General features: G+C 62.3%; 1 protein-coding gene across 2 annotated transcripts; it reads left to right on the plus strand.

The window, feature by feature from the left end:
• The first annotated feature begins 6737 nt into the window (after positions 1–6737).
• SLC25A47 (solute carrier family 25 member 47) lies at positions 6738–12023 on the plus strand. 2 transcript variants are annotated; one of them, XM_046007183.1, is made up of 6 exons: positions 6738–6830; positions 8644–8687; positions 9014–9085; positions 9795–9977; positions 10581–10899; positions 11175–12023. In XM_046007183.1, the coding sequence occupies exons 1-6, from the start codon at positions 6803–6805 to the stop codon at positions 11453–11455; spliced, it is 927 nt and encodes a 308-aa protein (XP_045863139.1). In that variant the 5' UTR covers positions 6738–6802; the 3' UTR covers positions 11456–12023. The 2 variants fall into 2 exon arrangements, with proteins under 2 accessions (XP_045863139.1, XP_045863141.1); XM_046007185.1 differs by lacking the exon at positions 6738–6830 and adding an exon at positions 7606–8520.
• The last annotated feature ends 1949 nt before the right edge of the window (positions 12024–13972 follow it).

Genomic DNA, 13972 nt, shown 5'->3' on the forward strand with positions numbered 1-13972 from the left:
TTTCTAACATGTATTTTTAGAATGAAAAACTTCCTAAACAAAGTTTCTTCCCGCTCGGCTACAGTCGGCCCTGATGAGGAGGCCGGGAGGTGCAGAAAGGGGGCCATACCTCTCCCGGCCCAGGGGGTCTGTGTGTGTGCGCACGTGTCCCTGAGAGCCAGACCCGTGCACCCCTGCCTGTCGGTTTTGACTCAAGGGCAGGAGTCACAGGGGCACCTGGGTGGCTCAGTTGGTAAAGCATCCGACTCGATCTCAGCTCAGGTCTTTTTTTCTTTTAAAGATTTTATTTATTTACTTGACAGAGAGAGATCACAAGCAGACAGAGAGGCAGGCAGAGAGAGAGAGAGGGAAGCAGGCTCGCTGCTGAGCAGAGAGCCCGATGCGGGACTCGATCCCAGGACTCTGAGAGCATGACCTGAGCCGAAGGCAGCGGCTTTAACCCACTGAGCCACCCAGGTGCCCCATCAGCTCAGGTCTTGATCTCGGGGTTGTGAGTTCAAGCCCCACACTGGGCTCCATGCTGAGCTTGGTGCCTACATTTAAAAAAAAAAAAAAAAGAGCAGGGGTCACGTTGCCAGCTCTGGCAGGGCGAGCAGGCAGCTGAGGAGCCAGACCTGGGTGAGGGGAGCGGGGCCCTGGCCCGTCCTGCTGTGGGGCCCCGGCCACAGGCTCCCCCTTCCAGATCTCCGGGATTGGAGTTTGCCAGGATGCTAGCTAAGACACAGCTTCCCAGACCTAAGGAATCAGACTCCGGGAGCAGTGGGTCTGGGCCTCAGAGCCTGAAGGGCTGGGGACCTGATGGGGACACCCAGCCACTGTCCTCCCAAGTCCACGGGGCCCAACGTTCTCTCGTTAAATGGATGCGAAGTGGTTGCTGGGACGAGTCAAGCCCAGAGTCGCTAGCGTGCTGCGTGGGCGTCCGGCATCTTCATGCCATCCGGAGTGTTGCGGCCTTCCACACACTTGTCTTTCCAGGTGAGCCCTGGGCCTCTCTTGTGCGTGGCACCTTTCCCAGCCCGCTCGGCCTTGGAGTGTACGAGAGACCGGAATAAGGGGCCTCTGGCCAGATGAGGAGATGACCAGAAACTCAAGAGGGGGACGATATAAATAGACTCATAGCGAATGCTTCAAGGTTAAGACCAGAGCGTACAGGGGGCCTGCCTGTGGGTGCCCCTAACCCCGAGGGCCCCAGGGGTGATCCACAGTTTGGGCCGGCCCAGCCCGGCGGGACAGAGGAGCCAGGCCCGTGGCGCCCAGCCACGTGTGGCAGACACAGCATGTGCCCGCCGCTCATTCAGAGGTGGCGAGGCTCCCGGGCCCCCTGGAGCCCACCCTCCGGGCTGGCCCTGGGGCCCGACATGAGCCGGCCCAGCTCTGCCCCATCTGGGGTGCCACACTGCCTGGGGGTCGGAGAAGCAGACCACTGTCCCCAGCTGAAGGGCTGTGTAAAAGGGCACCCGAGGGCAGCGTGCCCCCACCAGGGCCCTGGGCTGGGCGGCCAGGTGAGCTGGAGTTGGCACCTTGGGAGGCCAGAGGGGGCGTGACAGCGGGCAGAGAACGACCTGTCCTGAGCCCTGAGGCGTGTTGGGATAGTCATGGACCCACGGGGAGCACAGGTTTGGGGGGAAGCTCCAGAGACAGGCAGAGGATGGGCCACATACCCTCAGCTTCCTGGAATCCAGGAGCGCTGCCCTCTTGCAGGAGTCCTGGAGTCGGAGTCCCCCTCTTCCCAAACCTCTCGCAGAAAGGCCTTGTGCTACCTCGGTGTCCCTCCTCCTCCACGGCTCTCCTCCTGTCATGGTCGCTCAGCCAGGCAGCGTCTTCCTGGGGCAGCTGCCCGGGGACAGTCCCTTCCCTCCCCCCACCAGAATCTCCCCTCTGTCACCTGTCCTGCTGCTTCAGGCTCTGTCCTCTGGAGTCCCTGTCCTCAGCCCCCTTGGGAGCGAGGCCCTTAGCTTCTATGCCACGTGGCAGGGAGCATGAGGGCTGGTGAGGGGCCAGGTGTGCCTCCGGGGTGTACGCCACAGGGGGCTTGGGAGGTCTCTCTCTCTCTTCTCGTTCACCCGGTCTGTGTTCTTGAAGATTTTTGTGTGCCCGCAGGGGCATCCCCCGTGAGCCTGCCCTCAGGGTCCACACTGGGAATCACACTGCTCGGCACTCCTGTGGGTCCCTCCTGACTTCATGAGCAGCTCCGAAGTGTCCCTTCCTGGAAGCCTCCGTGAAGCCCCAGCGGAGACAGGTTTCTCTCGGCGATGGGCTGGCCGCGCTCACCTGTTCCCATTCCTGCCTGTCTGGGGCGGCCGGAAGACCCGTCCACTAATCCTTCCACACTCCCCGCTTTCAAAGTCCCCTCTCGCCGAGCCTGGGCTGGAATGTCCGGGTCACGTCCAGGGAATAGAAAGCAGTGGGAATGACCACGTGTCACTCCTGAGACAGTCACCGAGGCATCGTGGCCACCCCCTGCCGCCCCCTCTTCGAGCTCCAGCTCTGGGGGGGGGGGGGATGTTGGGAGCCATGTCGGGAGTCGTCCTGTGGAGAGCCCCAAAGGTCGAGGGCCAGCGGCAGATGCCAGAGACACCCTCCTCCCAAAGGCGGGTGCATGCTCGTGGCCCCCCTCCCTGGGGCCGTGAGGTCTGCGGCCACCCGCGGGGCATCACATGGCAGGGCCGAGCCCGGAGAGGATGCTGTTATCTCCTGTCCCGTTTTATAGATGGAGAAACTGTGACTCAGGGGAAGGTGGCTTGCTCCTGGTCACAGAGTGACTGGGTGAGAACCAGGGCTCTCCTGATCTTGGAGCCCCGTTTCCTGGAAATGCCCGGCCTGCTAGTCTCTGGAGCCAGCCTGGGTCCCCATGCCCACTCGGGGCTCCTGGCCCATGTCCATTACACGGAAATCCCACTGCCCTTCCTCGACCTCTCCAAATCCTACTCCAAAGTATGTGAAAATGAAAGATAGATCGGGTGTCTTTGACTCAGCCGTCTCCCTCCGAGAGTGTACCCCATGGAAACAAGGGAAGACCTCAAAGCAGGCCTGTGCGACGACTTTCTGTTCTGAGCTGGAAACGAGCCAACTTCTATCAGTTGTGAATTAAATCATCGCGGCCACACGCGGCGCGCTGACGGCCTGCCAGGCTCGGCTCCCGAGGCTTTCCAGACACTGACCACTCAGGACTCCCATAGCTGGATGGCAGTGGGTAGCGGAATCTCCGCTTCACAGGTGAGGACCCTGAGGCCTAGGCTCCCGGGTCACGCGGGTCACACGTGAGGACGGGCAGGACCAGAGCCAAGCCTGGGTCAGCCTCTGTCCCCGGCCCCCGGCCAACCCTCGGCCAGACGGCAGGCAGGACATGCACAGTGGGGAAGTTCTCGGAGCCATGGTGGGCAAGCGTCGCAGGCAAGTTGGTAACAGAAAGAAGCAAACCACAAAATGACAGTGAAAAAGGAAATGTGTGGGGGTGCCCGGGGGGTTCAGTCAGTTGAGCGTCGGACCCTTGCTTTACGCTCAGGTTGTGATCTCCGGGACGGTGAGATCAAGCCCAGTGCTGGGGTCTGGGCTGGCCGGGAGCCTGCTTGAGATTCTCTTTCTCTCTCTGCCCCTCCCCCTCCTCAAACAAAGTAAAACAAAAAAGACAACAAAAAAGATAATGTTCATGTTTGCCTGCCTTTGACCAGAAAGCAGGACCCAGACCTGAACTGCGAGGCATTCGCTTTGTATGCTCCCTCTCATCAGTCTGGATTTAAAAAAAAAAACCAAAACAGGGGCGCCTGGGTGGCTCAGTGGGTTAAGCCTCTGCCTTCAGCTCGGGTCATGATCCCAGGGTCCTGGGATCGAGCCCCGCATCAGGCTCCCTGCTCAGTGGAGACCCTGCTTCTCGCTCTCCCTCTGCTGCTCTGCCTACTTGTACTCTGTCAAATAAATAAATAAAATCTTAAAAAAATTAAAAATAAAACAACTTAGAGTTATAGTTTTTCTTATCAAACGTAAAAATGCATTTTGGAATGTGTCTGGCCCCTTGGCGGGCAAGTCCCTGTGCCCAGTGGGGCCAGCGCCCCCCTATTCCCAACCCCAGGCTGGGGTTTCCAGTGCGATGTCTGCCTCCTCCCAGAAGACCAGCCTCAGGGGTGGGGGCCCGCCCTCGGAGGGGTTCTGGTGTTGGCGGAGGAAGGCCTAAAGCCGGCCTTGGTGCTGATCAGTAACGCTGCCTGTTGAGAGGAGTGGCCCCGGAAGGTTCCCTTGGACTCTGCCTTCTGCTCTCTGCCCGGCACCCAGAAAGGTAACGCTATGGGCCCAAGGCCACCCATCTGGGAGAGGTGGAGCCTGGAGCCAAACCCAGGCTGGGGGCCCAGCCCGAGCTCTCCCCCAGACCGTGTGGGACTCTCCCCGGCCAAGACCCCTGGCTGCCCAGCCACCTAACGTCCTCCTTGCCACCTCCTGTGTTGGCTCAAGCCGAGGATGGGCAGGTGACCCCCCCAACTGTTCATTCATTTGTATTTTCCACTGCCAGTCCACTCACCCCCCACCCCTCCACCCATCCATTCCTCTGTCCATCCTGCAGTCCCTCTGTCTGTCTGTCCATCCCTCCATCTACCTACCTATCCCTCCACCCACTCACCCCCCCCAGCCGTCCGTCTGTCCGCCTGTTCATCCCCCCTTCCCTCCGCCCATCTGTCCATCCATCCATCTGCCCGCCCCTCCGTCCACCGGCTTGTTTGCCCCCCCCAGCACGCCCCGTGCTGGGTGCTGTGGGCTCAGAGACGGGCCTGGCACGGCCCTCCCTGCCCGAAGCTCGCACAGGCCGGGGAGCTGCCGCCCCGAAGGGCGAGGTGGCGTGTTTTCTGGGTCGGCTGAGGAGAAGGGTGAAGTTTGGGCACATTTGTCCGGGAGAAAGGGTGGGTGATCCTTGGCGGCAGTGACGGGGGCAAACACACTTGTCTCCTGTGTCACCGTCTTGGGCTGCCTGCCCCCCGCCCCCAACTCACTCCTTGTCTCCCTCCTCTGTCCCTGTCCTTGGCGCTCGCTGCTGTTTTCCGTCCCTGTGCTCCGGTCACCTCATCTCTTGGTGTCTGTCTCCCAGGAATGCAAGAGCCACGAGGCAGGGACTCATGTCTTGCTGTGGTCTCAGAGCTGGGCTTTGAATGCCAGCAGCCCAGGCGGGACGCCTGAGTGGCTCAGCAGGTGAGCCGTCGGCCTTCGGGTCAGGTCGTGATCTCAAGGTCGAGTCCCGCATCGGGCTCCCTGCTCAGCCCGGAGCCTGCTTGTCGCTCTGCCTGCTGTGTTTGCGCGGGCTCTCTCTCAGTCTGATAGGTAAATAAATAAAATCTTTGAATGCAAACAGCCTGGTTCCCAAGCAATGGTGAGGCTGGGCATCCGCACACAACTTGGGTGGATTCCATCCTGCCCTTTGCCCTCTGACATGGCAGCTGCCACTGCCAGCCTGTCCCCGCTTCACCTGCAGTGGCCAGGCAGGCAGGGATGGGGCTGGCCCTCCGTCAGCACCCAACCTGTTCAAGGCCGGCTGCGTCCACCGGTCAGAACACAAGAAAACAGGCAGACACACAGTCCCTGACCCGAGCGCCACCTGGACGAGATGGTCTGAACCCTGGATCCATCCATTCTGGTCCTGCCAGCTTTCTGGCCAGCAGAACACTCACTCTGTGTGGCCGTGGGCACGTGCACAGTCTCCTCAAGCCTGAGGGCCCCCGCGGCCACCTGGCAGCGTTGCCGTATGGCTCATATGGGAGAATGTGCTGAGCCCCCGGGAGGGCCCACTGGGTGACGGCCATGGGCACAAAGCTAATGGGCCTCAGGGCCTGGCCCTTGGCATCAGAGAGGGGCTGGTCATTCCAGAGTGTCTGGTGGTCACATCTGGCCTCACCACCTGCATGGCCTTGGACAAATCCCCTTTCTGGGCCTCAGTGGTTCTGTCTGTAAAATGGGAGCCATCAGCCCCGCCTCCCCTTCAGGAGTGCCCTGGCTTCGTGAGAGGCCCGGTCAGCAACGGGGCCGCTGGTCCCTAGCAGTGGGTCCCGCAGGGCTTGGGGCCCTCAGGGCTTGGTCAGTGCTGAGTGCTGGGGGCTGAGCAGAGGCAGAGCCGGAGGGGCTGGGGGAACGGGAAACAGATGTGGGTGCACACAGACATCGTGGGGTCAGGGCAGTGTGAAGGGCGCGGAGCAGACGCCGGGCTGGGACCCATGTTTGCTCGCGGTGGGGAAAGGGGGGGCTGGTGCAGGCTTCCCGGGCTCGCCCCCACTCCCTCCTGCCCGCTGGAGCCTCCTGAGGACGGCTGGTCCTCCTCGGCGCAGCCCCAGCTCCGACGGTGTCTGCCGAGTGAGTAGGCTGGAGCTTCGAGGGCGGCTGGGGAGGCCCGAAGACCCCATGAAGGCCTGAACTTGGGCTCGGAGGGACAGGGGCACCACAGCCCCATCCTCGGACCTCCCGGGAGGTGTCTGCACCTGGCCCCGGGGCCCAGCCGTGCAGGCAGTGTGGACACTGAGCCTTGCCACCTCCTGTGGCCTCTAGCGTACTTCCCTGACCCCTGGGTCCCCAGGGCACTGGGACAAGGGTCCTCTTGGGGGGGGGGTATGAGAGGGAGTCCAGCTGCCCAGTGCCTGGGTCTGGGCATTGACCCGCAGGGCGTCTGCCTTCGAGGCCACTGGTCAGCAGGCTCCCGTCTCCTGTCCCTCCCCCAGCCCGGGCTATTTAAGGCCGGCCAGTAGCTGGCCAGTTGGTCGAGGCCACCCCGGTGGTGGCAGACCGCTGTCCGGCAGGCAGACCCAGGGCCTTTCCCAGCACAGCGCTGTCAATGGATTTTGTGGCTGGAGCCATCGGAGGTAATGGACACGGAGGGGCGTGGGGAAGTGGGGGACCAGGAGGTGTGGGGAAGTGCTGGGCCTTGGCAGTAGACCCTCCCGTGGCAGTGGGGAGTGGGGTGTCGGGGCTCTGGAAGTGGTTGCGCCCTGGTGTGGGCCGCACGCGCTGGGGGCGGCACAGGGGAGGTGAGTCTGCACAGCCCCGCCCTCTCAGCCTGCGCCCTCAGTGGGGGATGGGGGTGCGCAGAGGGTGGTCTCCGCCCAGGCAGGGGGCTGGCAGGCTCACGGGGAATGGCCCAGCTGTGGGAAGGAAGGAGAGGCAGAGGGAGGGTGGACAGTGAGGACAAACAGGCCTGGATCCGGAAATGCAGACTGCAGGGGGTGGGCGGGGAGGGGGAGAGGCCCTGCGGAGCCCTGGCCATACCCACCGGCTGGTTTGCCTGCTGTCCCCGCCTATTGGCCTCCCAAACTATTTTCCCTTCTGGGGAAATGGCTGGTTACAAAAGACGGATCCAGAGAGATAACAGCCCGTTGGGAAACAGGTGGGGGACAGTCTTCCCCCACCCCCGACCCTCCATCCTACAGGCTGGAGCCTATTCTGGGCGAGGAACCCTTGGCCTTGCCCTGTCTTGTGAAACAGCAAGGGTGCTGGTCGATACTTCTGGGAATGGTGTGGGGTGTCCTCCCTCAGGCGGGGAGGGCAGTGCTGACCCAGGACAGGTTGGAGCCCCGGGTCTCTGGTGACATTTCTGACGTGTGACTGTGTGCCGGGCCTAAGACCAGCTGCTTCCCTGCATGTTAGCCCCTAAGGAGGGGGCTCAGAGAAGGAAGGGGCTTGACTTGGCGAAGATCACAAAGCCAGGAAGGGCTCTCGAAGACCTGGGTCTTGTCCTTGTGGAGGACAGACGTGGCATGCGTGGGACAGCAGCAAAACCACGTGATCGGGCTGTGATCAATATGTTTAATGGCACAGAGGCAGCCCAGATTCAGGGGTCGGGAGGGCTCCAGAGAGGAGGTGAAGCTGTGATGGGGCTTTGATGAGTGAGTAGGAGTTCGGTGGGGTCTCTGCGAGAGTCAAGGAGGATAATTCTAATCAAGTCGTTCAGTCAGTCCTTTGTTCATTTCCTCACATTCGTTCATTCATTCATGCACACCTATTGAGTCCTGGGATGCCTAATAAATAGGGCAGAGCCCCCAAGAGCCTTGTCCTCAGGTGGCCCTCACTACCCCTCGCCCCAGGGTATGTAACCCCAGGGCTGTGTGGGTCTCTGGCTTCCCCATGGCAGTGCTGGGGGCTTGGACATTGAGGCTCTGGTGGAAAGAGAAAGGATGGTGGCACCTGGCCCTTTGCAGGGGGGAGGACCCTGGTCTAGAAAGCCTCACGTCCCACTCTGTTCCACGCAGACTTGTGGTTCCAGGCAGTCCTTCCCAGAGGCCTGGGTGACCTGGGATTTCCCACCTCCTGGCCTTTGTAGGGTCTGTGCCCTTCTTCTACATACACAGCCCGCAGCTGAAACGCAGACAGACCCTTCAAGGCTGGAGGACAAGAGCTGCCTGGCTTGGAGACAGGGCCCGGCAGGTGTCGAAATGCGTCCCTGGCTGTTGGAATGAGGCATCACCCGGCCAAGACACAGAAGGAGAAATTGCTGGCAGCTTGGCTGAGCCTCAGTTGCCTTCTCTGCATCAGTGTGCTCAGGGCTGATGAGACACGGTGTGGACGGGGAGCGTGTGTCCAGGCTCGGCGGGAGCTGGTCGGGGCTCGCCCTCACCTCCTTCCATGAGACAAGGTCGGGCTGTTCCTGCTCCTCACCATGTCCCTCTGATTTCCTTCCAGGTATCTGCGGTGTTGCTGTGGGCTACCCCCTGGACACGGTGAAGGTATGGCAATGGCCAGGCCGCCACCGCCCATCCTATGGCCCCTGGCTGGGATCAGGCTGCCCTCCCAGTCTCCTGCATCCATCCGTGGCCGGAGACCTTTCTGGCCGGCTGATCCGACCAGCCCTCCCCACGCCCCTTGGGACTACATCAGCCCCTCTTCTCACCTGTGCGTCAGGGTTCTTGTCTTACACGGGCTCCCGGTCCTTGCTCTGCCCCCGGTCCCCAACATGCCTCCGACAATCAAGGCATTGGCTTGTCCCCCCCAGGCCTACTGACCTTGCTGTCGGCCTGAAGCCACCCTTTCCTGAAGTCTGCTTCTCTCGCAGGTCAAGATCCAGACAGAGCCCAGGAACAGCAGCATCTGGAACTGCGTCTGGGACACGTATCGCCGAGAGCGGGTAGGCCGGGGCCCGCGGTAATGGGCAAGAGGATGTCAGGGCCTCGGCCTCAGGCCTGCCACTCCCAGTGAGCCAGCCCTGTCTGAGCTCAGCTCGGTCACCTTCCAGATGGGAGGGATTGTACCAAGCTGCTGGGTTTCTCTGAGGTTGAGAGCCATGTGTCCAGCACATAAGAGGTGTCCAGAATGAGGTCCTGCCTTCAGGAGAGGGTCCACGGGTGGCATCTGGGGCCTTTGGGGGTCAGCGAGGGACCCCGAGTGTTTGTATTTCTGTGCCCTCCAGGCTGGGCACCCCTTGAACGCCATGGTGGCTGGCACTGTTAGTTGTCCCATGTCCAGCTCAGAGCCCAGTCCGGAGAAGGGACTCAGGGATACTGAGCAACGTGAACTTGGGGCTCGATGCGGGCCAGGGGTGTACGAAGGAGAAAACAGCAACAGTAAAGCACGCTGTTCAACGTCATCATCATCATCAAATAGCTGTCCTAGGTCCAGCCTGGCCATCTGTCCCTTCAGTCCCTCGTATCACCTGGAGAGTGGGGTGTTACGATTCCCAGTTTAGGTCGCAGAGCCTTGGCTGTGAGAGACGGTCAGGGAGGCCAGGGCGGGGCTGAGACATGGCCCACTGGGCCTGGGTCCCCCGAGGTGGCCCTCTTCCTGGCTGGGCCTCTGGCCTGACTAGGGCCCTCGGGTCCGGTCTGTCTGCCCGCCAGGTGTGGGGCTTCTACCGAGGCCTCTCGCTGCCTGTGTGCACCGTGTCCCTGGTCTCGTCTGTGTCTTTTGGCACCTACCACCACTGCCTGGCACGCATCTGCCGCTTTCGCTATGGCAGCCCCGACGCCAAGCCCGCCAAGACTGACATTACGCTGTCCGGATTTGCCTCTGGCCTGGTCCGCGTGAGTGGGTTGGGGGGCGGGGCCCCTCAGGACTGTGGGGTCGGGGGAGGCTGAGAGAGGCATCCGGGAGGCCGCCCAGCCCTGCAGCGTGGGAAACCCAGGCTTGGGGCAGGGCAGAGACTGGATGAGGGCCGGGGGTGGGGGGTGAGGGCCCAGCTGACTCTCGTTAGCTTGGCGACCTTGGGCACGCCAGGGAGCCTCTCTGAGCTTCTGTCTCTTCACCAGTAAGAGGCCGGTGAAGCTCCGAGTCAGGTGTGAGGACCCACAGAGCGGCAGCCGGTAGTAATGCCGCTTGCTCATGTCATCAAATACACCGAGTACCGTAGTCTTCTGACTCGACTTCTGCTAATTACACGGTACACGGGTGTGCGTCACATGTTAACTACGTGATCGATACTCCACGAACCCGAGTCACAGGCATCTACCCAACACCTCTCAGTGTCCGGACGCTCCGCGCCAGAAGCGGAGCTCTGAACCCCGCGGCACTGGGCCTGGTGGGCCAGCCCCGGAGGGGCCCCTGGGGGCGTTGCCGTGGGGGCACGAAGCCCAGCGGGGTGCGGGCAGCGTGGTGGGCGCCTCCTTACCCGCCTCCTCCCACGGCAGGTGTTCCTGACCTCGCCCACCGAGGTGGCCAAGGTCCGCCTGCAGACACAGACACAGACGCAGCAGCGGCGCCCTTCAGCCTCGGGGCCCTCGGCCGCGCCCCTGCTGTGTCCTGCGCCCCCTGCGGGATCCGGGCCCGGGCCCAAGTACCGAGGGCCACTGCACTGTCTGGCCACGGTGGCCCGCGAGGAGGGGCTGCGGGGTCTCTACAAGGGCAGCTCGGCCCTGCTCTTCCGCGACGGCCACTCCTTCGCCACCTACTTCCTGTCTTACACCATCCTCTGCGAGCAGCTCACGCCCGCCGGCCGCAGCCAGCCAGGTGAGGGGGCCCGGGGCCTGGCAGGCGGGCTGGGGCCCAGCACCGTGGGCCTCGGAGCTAGGGGAGGTGGTGTGGATGCGTTCGGGCCAAACCCGGGTGCTGCAGAGCTCCCCCACCGGGGGTGGGAACGTCCGTGCCCTCCACCCCAGCAGTGGGACAGACCTGTCGTGTGGGTTCACATGTCGGGGGCGTGAGCCCCGAGCTCCATTCTGGGGACCCCCATGTCCCCGGCCGGCTGGCGGGGGTTTAAGGCGGTCGCGGCTCTCTCCCTGCAGATGTGTTGGGCGTGCTGGTGGCCGGGGGCTGTGCTGGGGTCCTGGCCTGGGCCGTGGCCACCCCCATGGACGTGATCAAGTCACGCCTACAGGCGGATGGGCAGGGCCAGAGGCGCTACCGGGGCCTTCTCCACTGCGTGGTGACCAGCGTGCGCGAGGAGGGGCCGCGGGTCCTCTTCAAGGGGCTGACGCTCAACTGCTGTCGCGCCTTCCCCGTCAACATGGTGGTCTTTGTCGCCTACGAAGCCGTGTTGCGGCTCATGCGGGGCCTGTCCGCATAGCCAGTCCCGATGCCCCTGGGGCCGACCTGCCGCAGCTTCCTGAGGTCCTGGCGGCTGGAGGAGGCACGGGAGAGTCTTGGGGTCTGGGCCCACAGAGCCGCCACCCAGGACAGCCTGAGCCTCCCTGGAGCCTGAGTCGCTGTACTTGGGGCTACAGGACCACAGGGCCCATCTGCCAGCAGCCTGGGGTTGCCGTGAGGGTCACACCGCCAGGGAGGAGTGGGCCTCTTGGATGAAGACACCTGTCCCACGGACTCGCTGGAGCACGTCATCGGAGTTCCAGCTTCCTGGTCACCCCTCCCTGCCGCCCATGACTTCGGAACATCCCTGCGCCTCCATCCAGTCCTCTGCTGTCCCCTGGCCCCCCTCCCCGCGGGGCCCCCACGCAGCTCTCCTCGGCTGCTTGGTGAGCTCTAGGGCACTGGCCCGCTTGCTCCCCCACACAAGGCTGCTCAGAGAGGGCACTGACCGGACGGCCACAGCCAGACCTGCTCCCGCATCCTTGCCCTCTGGGAGATTCCCGGAGACTCAGCAAGGAGCTGTTGATAATAAAACATCTTTGAGCCTGCTTGGTGCTGCTGCTCTGTGGTCCGTGGGGCGGGCGATCTGCTTGTCCTCAGAGGTCCAGCCCTCCAGACCTGTATGGCCAGCGTTCCCACTACGCGGATGGGCACACTGAGGCCAGCACTCTGGCTGGCTCCACTGCCTTGGCCTTCGGGGTGCTGAGCCCGGCCACAGGAGGCCACTCAGCCTTCAGCATGAGGCTTGCTCTCCTCACTACCCCCACCCCAAACCCACCCCCTTTTGGCCCCTCTACTGCCTGGATAATTGGCTGTGAGCCACCCTTCCACAGGGGCCTAGAGGAGGGGTCAGGGAGGGGGTGGCAGGTCCTACATGGGTCATCACAACAAACAGCTCAGAAAGGGAGCTGGGCCTGCCCACCGTGGCGGGGGCGGGGGCGGACTCCTGCCCGCATTTTTGGAGTCCTGTCCGCACCATGCGGCTTCCAGTCACCGGGGGCTATCAGGGGCCAGGGCTCTGGTAAAGCCGGCCAATACCTGCCTTGATTATCCTCACTCACAGACCCTGGCCTTGACCGTGTCTTTGGACTGAAGGACTTCTTGTGTTTTGGAAACTCTTTCCCGGTTTCCCTCCTGTCCCAGTTCTCTTCCGTCATACCAACCCAAGCATTTGCTTACACCCAGTGTTCTCTGCCAAGAACACCCTTTCCCCAGAACACTTTTTTTTTTTTTAAAGAGTTTATTTATTTGACAGACAGAGATCACAAGTAGGCAGAGAGGCAGGCAGAGAGAGAGAGGGGAGCAGGCTCCCTGCTGAGCAGAGAGCCTGATCATGACCTGAGCCCAAGGCAGAGGCTTTAACCCACTGAGCCACCCAGGTGCCCCACAAGAACACCTCTTTCAGGAAGCTCTCCCAGCCTGACCACTGGGCTGCTTTTTAGGCTCCCACGGGGTCCTGGCTCCTCGGTCACTCATCTGCTCCCACCCGACACCATGCTCCACCCACGTCTGACTTGGACTCTGTCCAGCACAGGGGCTGGAGCGCGGTCGGTGCTCCCCGGGGGTGGAATGAGGAAGTCCTGCCCTAGATTCCAGGAAGTTCATCCGGCTTTACGTGGAAGATGCTGGCGTTCTAGCCGGGTGCTGGGAATAGGGTACCAGCTAACGAAAGGTTGATAATCCAGCAAAATCCTGACCCCATGTCCGCTTTTGGCAAGAAGACCTCTAGTACCCTTTTGCTTTAGCCTGGGAAGAATTACTGGCAGTACTCCGGGCGCTGCCAGACTGCCAGTCACCGGGGGGTAGCGTGTGGACTGGGTCACTGAGCCGCTGGCCGAACCCATGTTAGCGAAGTGGCTTTGCAAGAAGGCCTGGTCCCAGGTCCTCACACTCTCTGGGTGACAAGGCCCTTTGCAGAGCTGACCCCGCCCCTTCTTTTAGAAATGGAGCCGAGAAGGTGGGCCCGGCAGGGTCTTCCCATTAACCGTGGTCGCCTTAACGAAGTGGCGGTGCACCGGGAATTTCAAGTGGGAGATCACGGGTGGTGTCTCCAGGGCTTCCACAGCGGACTGGAGAATTGTTGGCCTCTGAGAAGGGCCACGGCGCACAGAACTCCCTGGGAGAGCTCATCTATCAGATGGCAGAGAGCCTCCTTCCTTGTTCTCGTCCTGGACTGTGCACTCCCTGCTCCGCACTGTGCCCCGTCCCAGCCCCAGCTCAGCTGCGATCCCAGGCTGGCGGAACTCCTCTGGCAGGAGTCCCCACACCATGGGGGCTGCGACCTGACCTCCTGCCAGCAACTGCCGGGCTGTTGCACCTCTGTCCTAACCCAGGGATCCCCTTAGAACCTGCTTTTTTAGAAAACCGTGGGGGTGGGAGGAGCTGTGGCCCTTGCCAGCAGTGACAAGGTAGAGGTCACCTGACCTCTAACCCAGGCCACTGTCTCAAGACCCCAGCATGAGGTACGGTGGGGATGGGGGTCCCCAGAGGTTAGGTG

The sequence above is a fragment of the Meles meles genome, chromosome 6 (assembly GCF_922984935.1).
Source record: "Meles meles chromosome 6, mMelMel3.1 paternal haplotype, whole genome shotgun sequence".
NCBI classification, from domain to species: Eukaryota; Metazoa; Chordata; class Mammalia; order Carnivora; family Mustelidae; genus Meles; species Meles meles.

Coding starts and splice junctions, on each gene's coding strand:
- SLC25A47 (XM_046007183.1), top strand. CDS start 6,803: ATGGATTTTGTGGCTGGAGCCATCGGAG. Junction 9,086..9,794: donor ACACGTATCGCCGAGAGCGG/GTAGGCCGGGGC, acceptor TCTGCCCGCCAG/GTGTGGGGCTTCTACCGAGG. Junction 9,978..10,580: donor TTGCCTCTGGCCTGGTCCGC/GTGAGTGGGTTG, acceptor CTCCCACGGCAG/GTGTTCCTGACCTCGCCCAC.